The sequence below is a fragment of the Zootoca vivipara genome, chromosome 5 (assembly GCF_965207765.1).
Source record: "Zootoca vivipara chromosome 5, rZooViv2.hap1.1, whole genome shotgun sequence".
NCBI lineage: Eukaryota > Metazoa > Chordata > Lepidosauria > Squamata > Lacertidae > Zootoca > Zootoca vivipara.
In genome coordinates this window covers 34,764,444-34,785,200 of record NC_142588.1, presented here as the reverse complement: position 1 = coordinate 34,785,200, position 20,757 = coordinate 34,764,444, and the positions used below count along the sequence as shown (strand labels likewise).

General features: G+C 39.3%; 1 protein-coding gene across 11 annotated transcripts in view; it reads right to left on the bottom strand.

Moving 5' to 3' along the window:
- Window positions 1-20,757, bottom strand: part of CPEB3 (cytoplasmic polyadenylation element binding protein 3) — a 72,208-nt gene that overhangs the window by 26,363 nt on the left and 25,088 nt on the right. For 6 of the 11 annotated variants that reach the window (XM_088670369.1, XM_088670366.1, XM_088670368.1 and 3 more), the window contains exons 3-4: window positions 16,649-16,808; window positions 6,407-6,463 (exon numbers count right to left, since the gene is read on the bottom strand). In XM_088670369.1, the coding sequence (XP_088526495.1) occupies window positions 6,407-6,463; window positions 16,649-16,808 (217 nt within the window). The remainder of the gene's footprint in view (window positions 1-6,406; window positions 6,464-16,648; window positions 16,809-20,757) is intronic. The other 5 variants (XM_088670374.1, XM_088670370.1, XM_088670373.1 and 2 more) reach the window with 2 other exon arrangements.

The window sequence follows — 20,757 nt, the reverse complement described above, 5'->3', positions numbered from 1 at the left end:
TACAGAGGGGGGCATGATTTAAACACAGAACTTTATGGAATTCAGCCAGACAAATAATCCTTTCTATGGGGCTAGCTTAATGGACATCCCAATCTATGTGGCAACCAGAAACCACTTCCCAAATAAAAACAGTGAATAGCTCATGACTGCAAGACCAAAATTTTTGGCATTATAGCTGAAGGAGATTTGACTCTTCTAGCCAATATGTAGCTCATTTTCACATTCACACAACACAGATAAACTTAACAGAATTCAAATGGTTGTAAGACAAGTGAGCCACATTCAGAGAGGAGGCCCAGTTAATCAAATGGATTAATTTAATAATGACAATGGGATTACTTGGAGTATGGCTTACTCTGTTTATTTTTAAAATAGGTATGTTCTGCTGTTCTACTGTTTCAGCTATGTATTGCATAACCCTTGGTGGAAAGGGTGTGTAGGCAGTGGGCTGTGTAAGAACTAAACTGGCAAGAAAAGTGACTTTCTATTTGCATGAAAGTGGTTGCTCATTCTAGAAACTTGAAAAATATTAATTACTACCTCAAAGGCAAACCTAACCAATTACAGTAAAATTTTAGAAATTTTTATCCCACTTGTCCTTTAATAAGGACAAGCAGCTTACAGCAAACAAATAAAATAGAGATATAGCAATTTAAATATAATAAATATTTTTGAAACGGCAATAAAAAATAGCAATACAGTGTTTCTCCAAAAATAAGACACCGTCTTATATTTATTTTTCCTCAAAAAAACATACGGTGGCTTATTTTCAGGGGATGTATTATTATTATTATTATTATTATTATTATTATTATTAAGTATGGTACAGTTTAACCTACAAGGTTAAACTGCCTATCACTATGGCATTTTCGGGGTATGGCTTATTTTTGGAGTATGGCATGTTTTCGGGGTGTGGCTTATTTTCGGGGTATGGCTTATTTTCGGAGAAACACGGTAGCAACAAAACATAGCAGCAGTAAATGAACATAAATGATCAGGCAGCAGAGGAGGTCAGTGATCGCTAGCTTTCAGTGGGATGACTGGAGTGCATGGAAGGGAACATATAAAAAGAGAGCTGTGCTTAAGGTACTCCAGTTCTGAGCAGTTTAGGGGTTTAAAAGAAAAGCCCGCAGAGTTGAGCCCAAAGACCACACAAGATTGTAGCATTATACTCTGGTCTCATAAGCCCACAATCTTCCTAGAAACTAGGAGAGTATGCTGAGGATACTCAGCTCTGATAATATTTCAGCCTGGAACTCCACATGACTTCACTCAGTGATTTCATGTAGGTATTGAGAAACAGGGCAGGGTTGCAGTTTGGGAGGGACGGGCATACTTCACAGCCTCGACTTTTGGCACTGGCATTCATTCACATGGTCTTAAATATGCCATTTAATCTATGTTCTATATACCGTATGAAATTTTAGGATATTTAACACATCTATTGGGTCCAAACAAACATCTGAAAGCTTGGATTCAATGTGCAGAAACTGAAGCTAAGCAACTGGTCCTGCTGTGCTAAGCTAGTTCAGATAAAGAAATTTGGACACAAGATTTTACCAACATGGCTGTGAAAAAGAAAATTATTTATCTTAAGTGTGACTGTCTGGAAAAATTTCAAAGTATTTGGCAAAGAGTCCTTGAGTTTTTCCAAAGTCTTAGATTTCTTAAGAAAACATCATGTGCTTTAATATTTGCATAAATATGGGGTGGGGCAGGTTATGTAACTTTTCTTTTAATGTGTTATTTCTTTTGTTTCACTGATCATTGTTCCCCTTGGCAAGGGATAGGATGAGGGAGGGAGGAAATTATAGCTAGTTTTGAAATGCTTTTATTTATCGCATTTCTTTTTGCTTTAGGTGCCAACTTTATATAAAAAAAAGGACTGAAAGAATTTGGAATCCTGTGGCATCCAATTAATGAAAGGGCCAAGAGGCAGAGCAATAGATTCCCACCATCACCTTCTGGTACTTTGCCTCCAGAGCCAACCTAATGCTACATTATCAATCATCATTCAGAAGCATCAGCTTTTAAAAATTAAATGCAATTTTTAAAAAACCCACGAAAGTCTCAACAATATTTAAGAAATTTTATAAACCACTTAATCAAAAAATCAAAATCTTGTTTGTCAAGGGAGGTGATTTATATCATCTTAGCGACATACAGACCATCTATGTTCCACCTCTATCATGTTAAGTTGAAGAGCTCCACCAGTTGATTTTTGCACAAGTGCCTTCGCCCTTCCAAAGCTAAGATTCCCCATGCTTACTGGGTCCTGCAAGATGAGCGTCACATGGGTCTTAAATCGAACACCCAATGGCACCATATCTCTATTCTCTCTTCCATTCTGGACATCTTAGATCTCATCCCTTTAACAAACGTTTCCTCTATGGCTCCTGCCTCCTATCCACCAACCATTCACCACTATCCATCCTTGAACTTACACAAGATCCTGTTTACTCTTCAACAGCCACTATTTGAGACCCTGAATACTGTTCCAACCCAGAGCTCATAATTCCTTTCCTCCACTTTTTGGAGTATCCCAGGTATAAGAAAATCCAGACTTAAGGAGAAGGAAGTGCAGGAAGGCAGTGATTTGGAGGAAAATGTCATATGGACAACAGAGAAATGATGAAGGAGTAGGAAGCTCACACTAGCCACATTAGACAACAGTATGGATGAGTCCATAGTTCACTGGTTCAGAAGTACCAGAAAACTGTGGCCGGAGACCATCTTGGCTATGAGATTTTTCCACCTGGCCTGGGAGGGTGGGGCCCTGATTCACTCCAGCTACAAAAGTTGAGACTGCTGAAGAGATGAGAGATGATTTTGGCTGCCTCTTAGGGCAAACCCAGGTCATCAAATCTGAACTTTCACAGTCACCACTTGCCATGAACAGTGGTTGGTAGCAACAGATGCAAGTATGTTCTATGCTTATGATATTTTATTCTCTTGCTAATTATGCTGTCTTAAGAATGCATTTTTTTTATTTGCCTTTTTCTAGTAATGTTTTCTTTTGTGATGTTTAAGGGGTTTTTTGTTAACTCTGCTGTGTTAAATGTACATTCTGCAGTTGCTCTCCTCTGTAATGTTTTAAATATTTAAGATAACATTTTAGTTTCCTAGTAATTATGTTGCTTTGAATTTATACTTTATATTTTGACTTTCTTCAATAATGTTTTATTCTGGATTGCTTTGTTTGGTGTTTAAATGTAGGTTGTAAACCACTGAGACTTTTTCCTTAACCATATAAAGCAGTATAGAAATGAAATGAATAATGATGATGATGAATAATTATTTATTAACTACCCAGTCTTCACTCTAAGGTCTGAGAGTTGGTGACAACATTAAAACACAAGATTTAAAACAATTAAAAACAACTTACAACCATAACTCCCCCCCCTCTCAAAAAAAATTAACTGATACCAATGACTGAACATAAAGAAAATAATATGGCATGTTAGTAAAAAGTTTCCATGAAACTGGGGAAGGAAGGACAAAAATGCTTGGATAATGCAAATGCTAATTAATCTCAGTCAACTAAATACTATAAATCAAAAATATATTTCAACCCATTTCTCCTTTTGTCTACTAGAATAGGAGCAGAATAGAAGCAAGAAGCAAGTTGGCAAGTACTGCACAGCAAAAGTGCACAAACAACATCTAAATCTAATTCTTTGGTTTGAAGTGACTTCCTAAGAAAAAATCAACTGACTGCTGTGGATAACATGTTTGTTAATAGCTGATTTTTCCAGAGTCTAACTTCCAGTTATACTGGAAAAGTCAACTACACTAAAAGCCAACTTTTTCGACATTTATCTTGCTCCTAATGAAGCTCAAACAGCAGCCAAGGTTTGTTTATGGCTTACCACTTGTGGTTTGTCTAGGGGAGATAAACCACAAGCCTGGATTCAGACATAATGCTAAGCCAAACCATGCATTAACTCGCAGCATGGCGGCAGCAGGACCAGAGGAGCAAAGCAGCTGCAATCTCTCTGAAATCCAGTTTGCTCATTTGTGCTAAGCCTTGGTTTGGCTTACCATTACATGTTAACCAGATCTGTGTGTAGTTACAGAACACATTCATGTTACTAAAATATATCCTCAATAGAGATTTTGTATATTAATGTGACTCTGTTCTCAAATGATGAGGTCAGCCTGCAAGGGCCTCATTCCCTGAAACATGTCTAGCATTCAATTCGGAAATATGTTTAAGCACAAGCGGATCAGTTCCTTTTGAAAACCTAATATTTACTCTCACAATGGAACTTAGCTAAAATTATAGAACATTTAATATGTGGCCTGTAACTTCACCAGGGTGATATTGGTTCTATTAGGTAACCTTTAGGCAGAACATTAGAAAGACATCTCTTGGATACTATTTTGCTGTTGTCCCTGTTTACAGTGGGGAATTACCTCAGAGCTACGTTAAGACAGGGATAGTCAATGTGATGTTGAACTACAGCTCCCAACAACCCTGACAACTTCTGGCTATTGCTTATAGGAGTTGTAGTGCCACAACATCTAGACATACCACAAAAGCTATACTACAAAAGCTACCCCCTAAGCAAGGGAAGAGGAAGGCCAGAAGGAATTTAAGCATCAGCCATGTTTTTCCTTTAGTCACTGCAAACCACCATGCTGCAATATTCTGGTGTGAATAAACGTGTGCCTTTGAGCATATGCGGAATGCCCTTCACTAACCAATGAACAAGTATTGTAAAGCTACTGTTCATGCCTTCCCAACATATTGTGTCCTCCCTAAAAGATGGCACGTGTTGCGGTGAGACCTGAAGACCAATCCGCTGTGTTGTGGGTGGGTAAGATTTGTCAGCTACAACACCCAATTGGTAGGTCCCTTGATGTTGGGTTTCAATCTGGCCAATGGGGCGCAGTCCAAACGGATCGAGTGACCCAGAGCTTCCTCTTTTGGTGCGTGCATTCGGAACAGCAACAGCATGTCCTCTGTGCAGCCGAGAGAGAGCAATTTACCTTTGACGGATCGTCCTGGTGATTTCTTTCCGTTATCCCTTCCTTTCCCGAACCCATTTTAATTATTTTCCTTTCCCCTTCTTTGTTAATTTTTAGTCCTTTTCCTTCCTTTCCCCTCCCTTCCCTCTAGAGGGGCTTTTGCCCCATGGGGCCTTCAGCCCTTGAGTGCTCCTGTTTGTGGAGCTACCCGCTACCCGTTTAATCGCTTTCGGGTTTACTTTGTGCAGCGGTTTTTCATTTACTTCTTTGGAAGGGCTTTCGCTCACGGGGATTTTGCCCCAGAGTCCTCCTTGTCTGTGGAGCTTGCCGCTGCCCGTTTAACATCGCCCTCGGGTCACCTTTCTGCAGCAGCTTTTTTACTTTAGTTCACTTGAGGGGCTTTCATAAAACTGTAGAGTTGGAAGGGACCTTGAGGGTTATCTAGTCACCCCACCTACAAAGCAGAAATCTCAACAAGCATCCATGACAGACGGCCATCTAACTTCTGCTTAAAAACCTCCTGGGAAGGACAGGGAGTCCATTCCACAGTCCCATACTATGTACTGGTTTTGGGAGAGGTTTTAAAGGTTACCAGCATGGCAGCCATGGGCACGATGACACCCATGAGGACTTCCTCTGGCACCTGCAAAGCCTCTGAGCCCTCTCCCACTCAGAGCCCCATTTGTCATGAGATGGCAAAGGTGACTACCCCCCTCCCCACATTTGAAAAGTACAAGAAAATGAAGGAGCATTGTTCTTAATTATAATGTTTTGCATGCAGCCTTTCTGCAAGTTATGTTCAAAGTGATGATGATGCCAGAACAATGGCCACTTCTACTTCGTCTGTTAGCTCTATATGCTTTTCAAGAATCAGATGAGCAGCAGAATAGAAAGTGGAATGACTGAGAAAGGATAAAGTATTAAGAGGGACAGTCTGGAAAACTGGGAGCAGGAAAATGGTGCTCCACAGGAGTCAGAGAAAGAGAGGTGAGACATGCAGAAGAGATTCAGCAAAACATCCTCTCAAAGCTGCATTTTTATTTTACATACCACCAATAATCAGCATCAAATCTCAAATCACATCCATCTCCACTGATTGCATTGTCAAAATCACAGAACTGGTATTTCCAGCACTGCCATGGGAACATGGATATAAGGCACAGATTAATATAAAGCACAGATTATTATGGATTCTCATGATTTTATAAGGGATCTCCACAAAATCAGCATCTGATCAAATATTACCTCTGTGTCCATAGATGTGTTCTGTGATTTGTTTCACATTATAGTAGCAGTAAAGCCTGATTAAATGTACAGAGACTTTTCATCTATTTTTACTTTTTCCTCGCTGTACCCAAAAAACAAATATTTAAAAGCATATTGAGTATAGCCAAATTATATAAAATGCATTATAAGAAGATAAATGTAAACTTACTATTGAGAGCCATAATGTTATCTGTTCCTGGATGGTGAAAATTTATACCCATACGACCTAAAAAATAGAACATTTTGGCATCATATTTTATGTTCATTAGGCTACTTTTCAACGCTAGATTTCACAACTACATAAAAATGGTAATGAAACTGGAAAAGATTTGCTTTTTATATACTTCTCTATAAGAATGTTTAATAGTAATTATGCATTCTAATTGCTAAAAAAACAAAAATAAAAAATGGAAGGCAAAGATCAGAGGAACTTTAAACACTGCCAATTTCACTTTATTAATTTAATTAAATGTAATATTTCAGTTCAGACTTACACTTTTTAAATTATTAACATGACAGACCTATGTTAATAATTTAGTATTATTTTATCCCAACCAACCCCAAAGAAGTCCAGAGCAGCAAACAAAACAATAAATAATTATAAAAACAATATAAAGCATATTTTTTGGGGGGGTTCCTTATTGTAGCACATGCCACTTTTGGACTATCTTCAAGGGCAGTCGCATGTAGAGAGCATTGCAGTAGTCCAGACTGGAGTTTACTACAGCATGAAGTACTGAGATCAAGCTATCACCATTCAAGAATGGCAACAGCTGGCAAAGTAGCTTAAACTGGGCATAAGCATTCCAAGTCACAAAAGGTATTTTGAGACTTCAGTGACAGATTGGAATCCATGAGTACTCCCAAACTATGAACCTGTGCTTGCAGAGGAAGTGCAACCTCTCCCAAAGCAGGTCATTTACTTAATTACAAGACATAGGAACCAGCCACACACAGCTCATCTGCCTTACTAAAACTGAGCTTCGGTTTATTGGCCTCCATCCAGTGCATCATGCTTCCAGGCACCACTCCAACAACTTGACAGCCTCTCCAGATTCATATAGAATGGGAAGAGAGCTGTGGGTCATCAGCATACCGATGACACCCATGATCCAAATACCCAGATGACAACTCCCAATCACCTTCCATGAGTTGGAGGGCAACTGTCTGCAGCCATGATTCCATTCATTCACATGGACTTCCCATTAGTTCTAAAATCTGCAAGGGAGCCTACACAAATAGAGTAGGCTCCCTGCTGTAGACAGTCACCCTCCAACTCATGGAGGAAGATGACTGAAGGGAAAGGACAAGTGTGGTTGGCCCCCATTATTTCCTCCTCAATGCAATGCTAATTGTGTGGAGAAAGGAACACCTGAAGAATTCTCATTATTTCAGTCTGTTGGATTGTTGCTTGTTCTTGTCAACTCCAACTTTACTAAAATCACTGGAAAGAAGAAGACAACCCACAAATGTTCAGTGCCTGCTTAATGGGATGCTGATAGTTAAGACAGAAATAAATCCCTTCTTCCATTTTTCTGAAAAGAAGCAGCAGCATCCTTGAGGCACATCCTTGAGGCTTAGAATCACAGAATTGTAGAGTTGGAAGAGACCCCAAGGGTCATCTAGTCCAACCCACTGCAATGCAGAAAATGCTTGGATACCATCAAGATGTTAGTATAAAGAATCCTCTCTTTGCCTTGCTTCTGGCAACTTTTGTGACCCTCTTTGATTCACTAAAACTTGTATAGTGATTGAAAGAGGACTGCAATAGCAGTATGCTGTATTTTTGCAAATCACTGCATTTCTGCAAATTAAGAGACTGTTGAACCAGAAATTTTCTAGTTTGACTATTGCCTACCATGAACTCAGGTGGTGTTCTTGGGCAAGCCAAACCATCTTCCCTCAATCTGAAAATCTCGTCTACAAAATGGGGAGGATATTAGCCTACCTTATTGGGTGCACGTAGCAAGATCATGTATGTGAAGTGCTCTGAATACTCTAAAATGCTATATAAATGCTTGCTATTGCTTCAAACCCCCACAATTAATTCATCTTAAGAAGACTACCATCCACCATCACATTTGTAACTTCTTGTGAACTTATTTGAAAGGCTGACCTGATCAAGCCAGCCTGTAAAATAATTTTTGTTACCACCCAAGGTGACAACAGTAGCATGCCAGAACCAGAAAACAAAATAAGAATATGGTTAACATATTCAGGAGACTGTGCTTGGGTATGGTCATGCTGCTGAATGCACTATAGAGGGCTATATATCAATATTGGCTTTAATTATAAACTGCCCCCCCCCCAAAAAAAAATAGCAGTTGAGATCCTAAATGAATTCTAGCTATGTAGTTCAATCTTAGTGTTGTTGTTGTTTTTAACTTAGTCCAAAATAAATAGCAAGCTGTTCACACAGAGTTACATAAATTCTGGAATACAGACTCAACAGACAAGGGCAATATAAAGGTTAAGACTTAGATAAAGGCTTAGATTATGCACTTTTCATAAGCCCAGCCATTCCACCACCACCCTGAGTGTTATAACAAGCTCTTAAATAGCTTCTTGAACTCAAGTCAATGCAGGGCAGTTAAAAAAAAATCTTAATAGAAGCCTCACTTGACATTGGAAAGAGAAAAAAGGCACCTTCACTGGAATTTGCTACCCACATTCATGTTTCATATTCATTCATGGGATATCCAGTTCCAAGAATAAGAAGCAAGTTATATATTGACTTCTCACTGTAGTATAGCAGGGGTAGCCCTAAACCCATATGCAATCACCCATTCCCCAAAGGGAGGCGTGCACACTACCCAAGCAAGAAACAGCATGTGAATCCAATCTAATCTCTAGCTATGTCTGCAGAAGAATCCCATATGGCACACAAATGTCTGCCAAAATAGTTATCAGCATAATGATTGCAATAAAAGGTTACCCAACCATTTAAATTGTTTTATGGTTAGATATGAGGGAATAAATGAGCATGCTATGAATTATTGCTCTCAATGCATATTTAATCTCTCTCCTCCTTTCCTTTGCTAAGGCTGGAATTGTGCTATTCAACTAGATATAAAAATAGAATCAAGAGTGTGACATCTGGAGTGTGTGTATGTGTTCATTCAGTCACTCTGCCAGGTGCTGCCTGTGTGACATTTTGTCACCTGCCCTTTGCCTTCTATTTTTAAGTTTCTCTTGACAACTACCTTCCCAGAAAAGCAAAAATGTCAAATTGTATGAGTAGTCACGCATACTTGTTCTTACAATACTAAGAGATCTAAATAGGAAAGTAACACATGATAGCTTCAGTCTTCAGCTCCTTGAGTGAATAACTTAAAACTGAAATACTTTGCATTAATTTTTGTTTGAGAAATTGATCAGCAATAGAATTAGTAATTACTGCTGTTTCAAAAATATCTCAATAACGTATAATATTAGTCAGCATTCTGTGTTTTAGTTTAGCTGTACCCAAGAATCTCAGCTTTTAGGGAGAAGACTACAGTAGTAATAACATCTGACTGAAACTAATACGAAAACAGCTGTGTTTTTTTGGTTGATATTTTCAGTTTCAACTTCAAAGCGGTTAAGGACAAAGTAACTGTATGCCAGTTGAAATGTTAGCATCATGTATTCAGCTTGCAAACCATGACAGGACAGTTATTGCCAACCCTGACTGGGTGCATAACATTTACTCTTCCCCATTCAACTTCTCTGGCTTTGGTGCTCCCTATTTTTCTGGCCAGGGAGCAGGCACTGGCGGAGGAACGGGGGAGCGCACCGCCCCCGGCACCATCGGGGAGGGGGTACCATCGCGGCCGTGCCCCCAGACACGTGCCGCGGGCACACACACCCCACCGCCCTGGGTGCCACATCCCTGCAGGCAGTGCACCACACCCCCAGGATGCACGTCACGCCCCCGCGGGCAGCACGCCATGCCCCCGCAGGCAGCGGTGCCAGAGCATGCAGCTTCGCCACTGGGAGGAGGTATAGGGACAGGATTTTCCTGACCAAGAAAGCATAGCAGAGAGCTATGCCAACAGCAACTGTATTCTCCCTCAGTGGTGGGCCTGCATGCAGTTACTTGGGGCAACTTTAATTCACCACAAGGCAAGTGCTTAATTGCAACAAGTCTGAATCATCTATTTCCCACATTTTGGACGAAGGTCTGCCAAAGAGGTTCGTATATATTGGCAAAATGAGACACAAGCCCTGCCATCATGCTTACAAGCTTTAAAAAGATAAATAGGGGAAGTGAGGAGAAAAGGTAGAGGAGGGAGATCCATTAGAAAATGCCAGAATGAGGTGCTGAGTTATAAGCAGCCATTTATATCCAGTAGAAACCAGAACTTATTTTTGCCAATTTAAGATTTGAAAATTGTATTATTCTCAGTAGCCCTACTTAGATCATTAGGTTTATTTCAAGAACTACTAGAGGGGAAAATTTGCTTTTTGAAAATGATTATAGGTATCTGTATTAGCTGATATCCTCTACTATAGAGCATTTTTTTTCTTTAACTAAGGAGTGTGTTATTCAGATAGCAAAACTTCCTATGGTGAAAACTATTATTCAGTATAAGCATGGCTCAAGAGAAACTGCAGTATTAGCATTGTAAGTCGGACCATAGTTCTCCACTCCAGAGGCACTAAGGTGAGAGTGAACAATTTCATGTGCATCAAGTTTCTCATTATGTTTAACTTGAACAGAACATAAGCAGTAATGGTAAGATTGGTCAAATCCCACTTCTACTTTACTTGAAAGCTTCAAGCAGCTTAAAGCACAGGAGGAAGAAATAATTCATGCCAGTGTACAATGGTATGAAAATAGCTGTTGTGCTTAACAACATGAGAGAAAGCAGATAGAAAGACTGCAAATTCTTCAAAAAGAAAAGAAAATAACAACATCTATCTGTCCACCTACTCCTAAAAAATGTCAACGAATGAGTTACACATACATTGCCTACCAGATTAAAAAAAAATTCTATTTAAATCTATGGTAGAAGTACTGCATCTGAAATTTTATCAACAAGATGGTTCTAAACTTCTGTCGTCAACATGAAGGGTGCTGCCTTGAAAAACTCAAGATTCTGGGAAATAAATTGATATGTTGACCAGTAATGCTTCTATATATATCCTACGGTAATTTAAACATTACTAATTATATTTTAAAGGAATTTATGTGGAATTTAAGTATATTTATATTTAAAAAGAAAACTTTTTAAAAGACTTAAAGTCTGCAAACTGGTTCTAAAAGGTGTACAATATTAAATGGACTTCAGATTCCCCATAGATAGGGAAGGTAAAACAACCAACTTTGACTGCCTCCGAAGTTGTATTTGGCTCACAGTACCTGAAAAAAACACTCCAAAATATTCTAAAGTTCTAAGAGGTCATTCTTCTTCATAAATGAAATATTCTAAACAGAGAGACTTCAAACACACTCTACGTAAACATTATGTTGCAGCACACAATGCCCTCTTTAGTTTTTGCTTTTTAGCAGGCAGTCCCCGCGGTACTGAGCCAAAAAGGGCTAGCAGCCAACTGTGTAATTCCAGCCACGTGACCTCAGCTGACTGGATTCGGGTTAGAGAACTTGTGCATTCCTACAGGGACTGAATTTCGTTCCCTTAACATTATCTTTATCACAATGCCCTTCAGCTGCCTGGTTCTCAATAATGCAGAGAACTACAATAAACAAAAATCATCAGCAGTGTCAATATTGCTGAGCAAAACAACTACATGACTCAGCGAAAATGAAAATAAACAGCACCAGACTTTTTTTTTAAAAAAAAGAACATACATTTTAAGAATCTATAGTTCATTAGAAAACCTATCTGCTACAGTTTAACAATAATGATGGTTGGTAGACATTTGCATCTGTTCAGAGCAAAGGGCAATATATAATGTGCCCACTGGACCAAGTAACAAAGCATACACATCAAGGACATGATACTCAGTTCCCCCACCCCACTTCACAAATGCAGATTCAGATGTGGAATCAGTGGTCCACACACTTCCATCAGCAGGTGGCCAATGATGATGATCAAGTCTTTCCTAATAAATAATAATTATAATAATATTAAAATTAAAATTAATAGTAAATACTGAATTGTTACTGTCTAAACTATCTGTCTAAACAAAACTAAACTAAACTAACTGATGCGGGTGGCACTATGGTCTAAACCACTGAGCCTAGGGCTTGCCGATCGGAAGTTCGGCAGTTCGAATCCCCGTGACGGGGTGAGCTTACGTTGCTCGGTCCCAGCTCCTGCCAACCTAGCAGTTCGAAAGCACGTCAAAGTGCAAGTAGATAAATAGGTACCGCTCCGTCGGGAAGGTAAACAGCGTTTCCATGCACTGCTCTGGTTTCGCCAGAAGCGGCTTAGTCATGCTGGCCACATGACCCAGAAAAAATGTCTGCAGACAAACATCGGCTCCCTTGTCCAGTAAAGCGAGATGAGCTCCGCAACCCCAGAGTCATTCATGACTGGACTTAACTGTCAGGGATCCTTTACCTTTACCTTTAAACTACCTATGTCATAGCTGGTCATCTTATGATAAAACCTAAATTGCTCTTCTCTGGCCTTTGGGATTATTAAGACACATATGGTGCTTGAATTAGGTTTGCCAACCAGCTGGAGAAGACCTTTAGTTTCAGAAGAATAAAAGCTTCTATATGGTGATATATGTTATTATACAAAGCTGCTTCCCATGACTTCTAGGTCTTTAACACAACAGTTAAGAGACATGGGCAATTCATTTAACACAAGTTGCAGCACAGATTCTGTCTCAGTATGTAAACTTAATTAGTGGGAATTGTGTTCCAGAGAAGGCAACAGGCTCAGCAAGATCAGTGCTATACTCAGGCACAATTGTATAAAGAATAGAACCAGAAGTCAAGTCAGGAGGACACTTCATAGAAGAATAGGTGTTGAGAGCTTTTCACAGTGCCCAGTGGCAAGCTGACATTTTATCTGAAAAGACTTAATGGCTGTGAAGCAGACCTTCCAAGATTTGTTTATCTGGCAGAAGGAAAACTGAACAGGCTAGCACACATTCATATCTTCTACTGTATTTTCAAACACAACAGTTTATTTTAGCAGAAAAGGACCAGCATACTTTTACTACACAGACTGCTACAGACTTTCTCCAAATGCCTCTTATTTCATCATAGTTTGATACATTTGCTACAAAACATCTCAGATACTTCCATAAATTCCAAAACATCTCAGATACTTGTTTAAGGTCCAGTTGGTAGGCCAATACTAAAGCAAGCCTTATTATTAAAATTATTTTTATCCCACCTTTCTACCAAAACTAGTCCTCCAATTCACAAGCCTACACTGCACTTTTCTTGCCTTTCTGCAACTGGTCTCTCTGAAAGACAGCAAACTCACAAGTTAAAAGACACCCCTTTAGAAAAGGATGGAGACTAGAATGTATATGCACAGGTTTTTATCAACTTTCCATGTTTCTTCAAACATGCATTTGCATTTTTATGCCTAATAGGGAGTACTGGAACACTGTATTTACAAATATCTACTGAGTCTGACATCATAACAGTCCATTAAATGCTGCCTCAAGCATCTGGCACAATATATGCAAAGTAAATTAGTCCTTGAGACATACGGTAGAATACATCTCATGTTACCCCTGCAGAGACAGGTCACATGGTTATATTCAAGGACAAATAAGTGTATTGCAGACTTCAGACTGAGTATTTAGGTTAATTCTGATGTTACTTTTCTAGTACTGTCTTTACTACTGTAGATACGTAGGAGGGCTGTTTGTTATGAAGTTTGTTATGACACAGCAGCACCTAGGCCATACTGCACCAGAGACAAAAGCAGGGATGGGAAACCTGTGGTCTTCAATATGTTGCTGGACTGAAACACCCATCATCACTGGTCATTCTGGCTGGGGCTGATAGGAGGTTGAGTACAATACTCAAATATTTCATATGTATGTCTGTGTCCATGGGAAACCACTTCCAGGTGTTTTTTTTCTTGGCACACTTCTTGTCTATGTGTAGGAATGGGGGTTTTTTGTGTGTGTGTGGGAGCATTTCAGAGGCACAGGTGTGCTGTAAAGGTCTAAGTTCCCATTAAGTTCAGGTATATAGTTTTATTCTGTAAGAACAACCCCCCCCCCCGTTATTCCCTCAAAAAAAGAAGAAAGATAGCCAATTGTTTTTAGAAACATACAGAAAGCACATAAGGTTGTATAGAAATGAAACAGGCCCATGTGGTGCCATTTGGGTGGCTGGTTTGTAAGAAAGCAAGGAGAAGGTTAAAGCTACATCTTTCCAGCATCATAATTATCCAATCAGAGGCCAACACATGCAGCTGAAAGTTCCTCAAATTTGGCCTTCCAAACCTATCAGTCAAAGCTTGGGAGGGGTGGCATTCAAACACAAGAACTTACACTTTGATTCCCAGATAATGTCATGGAAGCTTGCTCACAGACTAACTAGTCTGCTGACTCAGGCTGCCATTTCTCCACAGCCATGTTTTTAATCAGAAAAGGACATACAAGCCCAGACCAGTGCCTGGACTCAGTGGTGGGCTGGAGGAAGAAAAAGAACCAGTCTGAATCCTGGCAAGGTGAAGGCACTGTAGATGAGCACTTCCTGAGGCTAGATAATTGGTCAGTTGCCTTCTTTGGATGGTGTTATATACCACCTGAAGAAGCAGGTAGTTGAGCTATCATATTGTAAAGGTAAAGGGTAAAGGGACCCCTGACCATTAGGTCCAGTTGTGACTGACTCTGGGGTTGCGGCGCTCATCTCGCGTTACTGGCTGAGGGAGCCAGCGTACAGCTTCCAGGTCATGTGGCCAGCATGACAAAACCACTTTTGGCGAACCAGAGCAGCACACGGAAACACCGTTTAGCTTCCCGCTGTAGCGGTACCTATTTATCTACTTGCACTTTGTCGTGCTTTCGAACTGCTAGGTTGTCAGGAGCAGGGACCGAACAACGGGAGCTCACTCAAATAGCATAGAGTGTGCTCCTTGTGATTTTAGAGCCCACTGATTAGCAAATACCACCACATACTAGCCACCAATACACATTGCATTGGCATAATATTGTTTAATATCATTATGTTGGCATGTCCTAAAACTATACTTGAATTATGTGACATATCACAGAAATATAGTAAATGTTTTCAAACAAGTTTATGCATTCAATTCTATGAATTCAGTTCTATGATATTTTGCAAGGAAAATTACTAAGTTTAGGGAGAAATTTATGGCATATCATTGTGAAGTGAAACAGCAAATATTGTGGAAAACAAGTGTAAATAAAACATTTGGTCAAAATGGCATTGCAGGAATAGTTCACTTCAGCTGAACAAGTAATTCCAAAGCAGTGAATCCTTTTAACAGGATCTTTACTTGAGGCTTGCATTCTGAACGTCACTGGAATTAAAAGGCTGAAAGATGAAAACGCTTCACTGTTCTGAGTACCAGTTTCCATATTCACTTGCCCACGAAGTCTTCAGCCTTCCTACAACCAACCTAAATTGATGATTTTGACCTCCAATATATCCTAGGTGTCCCATGGAGCTTGGAATGAAAGCAAATTCATTTTCTGCTCCATCTGGACAGTTAAATACAATATCAGCCTAGATCCCAGACATCCTGTCCCATGCTTAAGACTAACTGCTTGATCTCCAAAGTTTGATAAGCAATTAGATATTGCTCAAAATTTGTGCACTAAATATCTTTGATAATATTTTTTTCAACAAAATCCATTGCTCTCTGTTAAGTAATTCCTGAAAGCTATATGGCACATTTAGCTAAAGACTGGAGAGACTGATGTTGAAGTAGACATTAGTATGAATTATTAAACTAAAAGCTGCCCAAACCACTCACTCACATAGTTTATGATGAGTGCTAGGAGTAGTTTAATCTTTATCACTGGAGCTGAAAGAACAGCCTGGTCTGCTCAGCTGAAGAGATATCAATATTTCATTACATCAACCAAAGAAGTGATTTTTTAAAATGTAATCGTTCTTTCCCCTAATTCCAAACCATTTGAGATTTGTATCCACATTGGAAACATGATAATTATGGGTAGATATTTAAACAACCACTTGAAAATATTAACCCATTTCATAACAGAATAACTGGATTATCAATTTTGTAGGTTTCATTGATTTAAAAATTAGAAGTTGAAAGCCTAAGATATTTTTGTAAAAGAAAAAAGGTCCTCTAAAGAAATCATGATTATTTAGCATCCAGTTGTATCATTAACCACACTATATGCTTAACTAGCTAACTCAGATTTTAAAGCCAAAGAGTAGCATAAAACATATTAGCAACTTGTTTACTAGCAAAAAGTATAACATAAATGTGACTGCAGCAAAAAAGCTGTTTTCTTTTAAAGTGAGTATGAACATATGAATATTCCTAACCTGTAAAATGATTCCTCCACATTATATCAGCGAAACTCATTGGTGGGCCACTGGGAGGGTAGTGTTTACCTTTAAGAGGCTCATGATCAGTCCTTATCATATCCATTAATGAATTTTCCAAAGAGTGCAAGTTAAAAGTATCATAGGGCCGATTCCGGTCCTAGGAAAAAAACAAAAAAATAAGAGGACCGTTACAATGTCATCACTAAATAATGCAAACACTTAACACTTTCCCCACTCACCACAAATTTATTGTAAAATTAGCAAAATATGCAAAGCTCAATATGGTAAGTCCTTCAGAACATTTTGAGTGCAGAACATGTAAAGAGAATGATCTTCTTTTCTATAAATGCAACTGATCATGGCAAGTGTGAATGTTGCAATAAAGGACACAGTTTTAACTTGACAGCTTATTGAAGTGAGTAACCAAAAAGGTATCAGAATGTCAGAATCAATGCTGGAATAAAACTATAATGAATGTTCCTCTTCTATTGCAACATTATCTGGAAGGAACCAAATCCACATCTAAGACAAAGATTTCCACATATCCCTTCCATTTCCCCCACAGATTGAGAAAATATGTGCTGTAATTGTTTCAGTTCATTTAGAGAGATTAAGAAATTGGTACCCAAATTATGTGAAGCATAATTTGCGCTAAATAAATAAATAAATAAATCCATTTTATATACCCTAGATCTAGAATAAAGCAAATTCTATGATCATATGAGTTTATGCAAGCTCTTGGATTTCTGACGACGTGCCTTGCCTGTTGTTCCTCCCCCAAGCCTCATCAAATGTGCAAATAAATAAAAATCCTATTCCAGATGCCGCTCTGACACTCAAGCGCAGCTTGGGGGTGGGGCAAAGTAGGCTGCAGAAGGCAGGAGTAGATAGAAAAGGTCTGTTCTGTGACTGGAACACTGTAGTTCTATATTTGCCTTAATTTTAAGGCTAAAATTGCCTTAATTTTATTTTAATTCCCTTACTGTTCACATACTGTATTAAGCTTGCTAGAAGGTAAATAATGTATCAGTACAAGGTAGATTTTTACATTTCCTGGTATCTTAATACACAAAACTAAGAGATAGGGTAGACAGGGCGAGGAGGAAATCAGCCTCACTCAGAAACAGCGTTCCCTGAACATTTTACCATTTGCACCCAACAAGAGGCTCCGCATTGCCTGCTTGCAAAAATAAGGCAATTATTCTGACACAAAACCCTTGAGCACAGCAAGATTGTGCAAACAACTTGAGAACAGATAAAAGCAGTGAAGCACAGCAGAAGACTAAGCAGCACACAGTGGCCTCTCTAAAATCCTTGCCAGGCTCAACTGATTTTTTATTTTTTATTTTAGTGTTAGCAAGCATTGCACAAAGAATCAATTATTATTCCATATCCAAGAGCCTTTTTATACTCTTTTTTAAAAAGACTGTTTAAAATTAAGCTGATGACAACAAATATATCTCTTTCCTATGGAAGCTTCTATACTGATATTTTAAATTATGTTTTGGTGGGCGTTTCCTCATGTATGCTCAGAAAGCACAAAATGGATAGGCTTGTAACCCATCCCCATGATTTCCTGGCAGGAGAAATACTCTATATGTCACTTGCTGCCAGATGGGCAGCCCTCTGGAACTGTCAACTCTGTGTTGGAGCCATCTGCCAACAGCTACACTGTTCCTTCTGATCATCCCCATGTCATTCATATATATATATATATATATATATATATATATATATATATATATATATATATATACACACACACACACACACACACACACACACACACACACACACATATGGAGTAGGGTGGTATAGGAGCTGATGCACCTTCAAGCATCAAATCAAATGTACAGAAAGCCTCCTGTCAACCTGACTTAAACACAAACATTTTATGGGCCCCAAGCAACACTGCTCAACCATATCTATTACGGTAAGTAAGCAATTAAGGTTTTTTTTAAGGTTAAGGGGGGAATAGTATATTCAACAATCAAATATCATGCTAAGAATGTACAAATTGTCCTGCACAATCAGACTAAAGTACAGTAATCTAAATCTAATATTCTGTATATAGTCTAGGTACTTGGAAACAAGGCAAGAAAGTTTCCATCAGCATCCAGTACTTTGAGGCATAGCGCATCCACACTGAACTACAGTACTGTGGTTAACAGTGTCCTCCATAAATTTGCCTAATTGCGTTGTAATAAAATAAAATAAAATTCACCCTGAAGGTATCTGAGGAAACATTCTTACTGTTATTTTAACTAATTTGTGCTTTGTATTGTCTATGCTCTGGAGTTAGTTTAACTAACACAACTGAATGGCAAGTTAACAGATTGAGGTTGAATCCTGACAAGACTGAAGTACTGTTTCTGGGGGACAGAGGGCGGGTGGGCGTGGGGGACTCCCTGGTCCTGAATGGGATAAATGTGCCCCTGAGGGACCAGGTGCGCAGCCTGGGAGTCATTTTGGACTCACAGCTGTCCATGGAGCATGGAGGTGCAGGTTAATTCTGTGTCCAGGGCAGCTGTCTACCAGCTCCACCTGGTACGCAGGCTGAGACCCTACCTGCCCACAGACTGTCTCACCAGAATAGTGCATGCTCTGGTTATCTCCTGCTTGGACTACTGCAATGCACTCTACGTGGGGTGACCCGGACCACATAACACCGGTCCTGAGAGATCTACATTGGCTCCCAGTACGTTTCCGAGTGCAATTCAAAGTGTTGGTACTGACCTTTAAAGCCCTAAACGGCCTCGGTCCTGTATACCTGAAGGAGCGTCTCCACCCCCATCATTCAGCCCAGACACTGAGATCCAGCACCAAGGGCCTTCTGGCAGTTCCCTCACTGCAAGAAGCAAAGCTACAGGGAACCAGGCAGAGGGCCTTCTCGGTAGTGGCACCCGCCCTGTGGAACACCCTCCCATCAGAGGTTAGAGAGATAAACAACTACCTGACATTTAGAAAATACCTAAAGGCAGCCCTGTTTAGGGAAGTTTTAATCTGTTATATTTTAATGTATTTTAATGTGTGTTGGAAGCCGCCCAGAGTGGCGGGGGGGATCCGGCCAGATGGGCGGGGTATAAATAATAAATTTTTATTATTTTATTATTATAGTTTCAAGAGACCTCACTTAGGATAGCAACTGGAAGATTCCCAATTTCTAACTACCTATGCTACTAACATTCCAATGACTACTTGACTGGAAACATGTAGACTATGACAACAGAATTTATTAGAAACATAAGTAGGTGGAAGCAAGACAGTAGGGATAGATCCTTTGTTGGGACACCCACACCCACCCACCCAGGATGTGCTTCCTGAGGACACATATATTCCTGAAACTCCTGAAAATGCAGTACACTAAAAAGAGAGAGAAAATGCACCTACACTGAGCCACCAAAAGTCCATGATGCTAGGGTGACTAAGGCAGGGGTAAGCAGACTTCAGGCTTGTCAGACTTACATTACTTTGCCTTTTGCTATAACCCAAGATCTACCAATAGCAGAAGTGAACTGAGCACACACTCCTCCAACACAAAAGTTCACTCTTGGCTACCCTGAGATGTATTCATTTCAGAAGCCTAATTTAGGTGTTAAACATTATTTTAACAAAAAGTTATTTTGTTGCTGCTATAATTGGACTCTGAAACACTTGAAGATATATTAGAAATGGCCTAGACCTACTACATCTGATCTAATTTCTGTCCACCCATGGAATACGGTAATGTCTTCAGTATAGCCATTGTATATTATACAATGTATATATAAAAGAATACGGTAATGTCTTCAGTATAGCCATTGTATATTAGTCTACCCTTTATAAAATCTTGGAGTCAGATAAGGGGGAAATTAACATTTATACCTTCTCTTTCTTTCTTCACCAATGAGTGAGTGAAATACAAAAATTTACTTGATTACAGTATTTGTAATTTTCAGTAGAATCATTTTTATTGCTTTTAAAAAGCAATCCAGCAAATGCAGGAGGATTTTCTGCTATGTGAACACACTTCATTATTATGTTGCTGTACACAGTAAGAAAAAGAGCAACAAAAACCCTTCTGTGTTATAATTGTTTTAGCCCAGAGGAACTTTCCAGGAATTGGA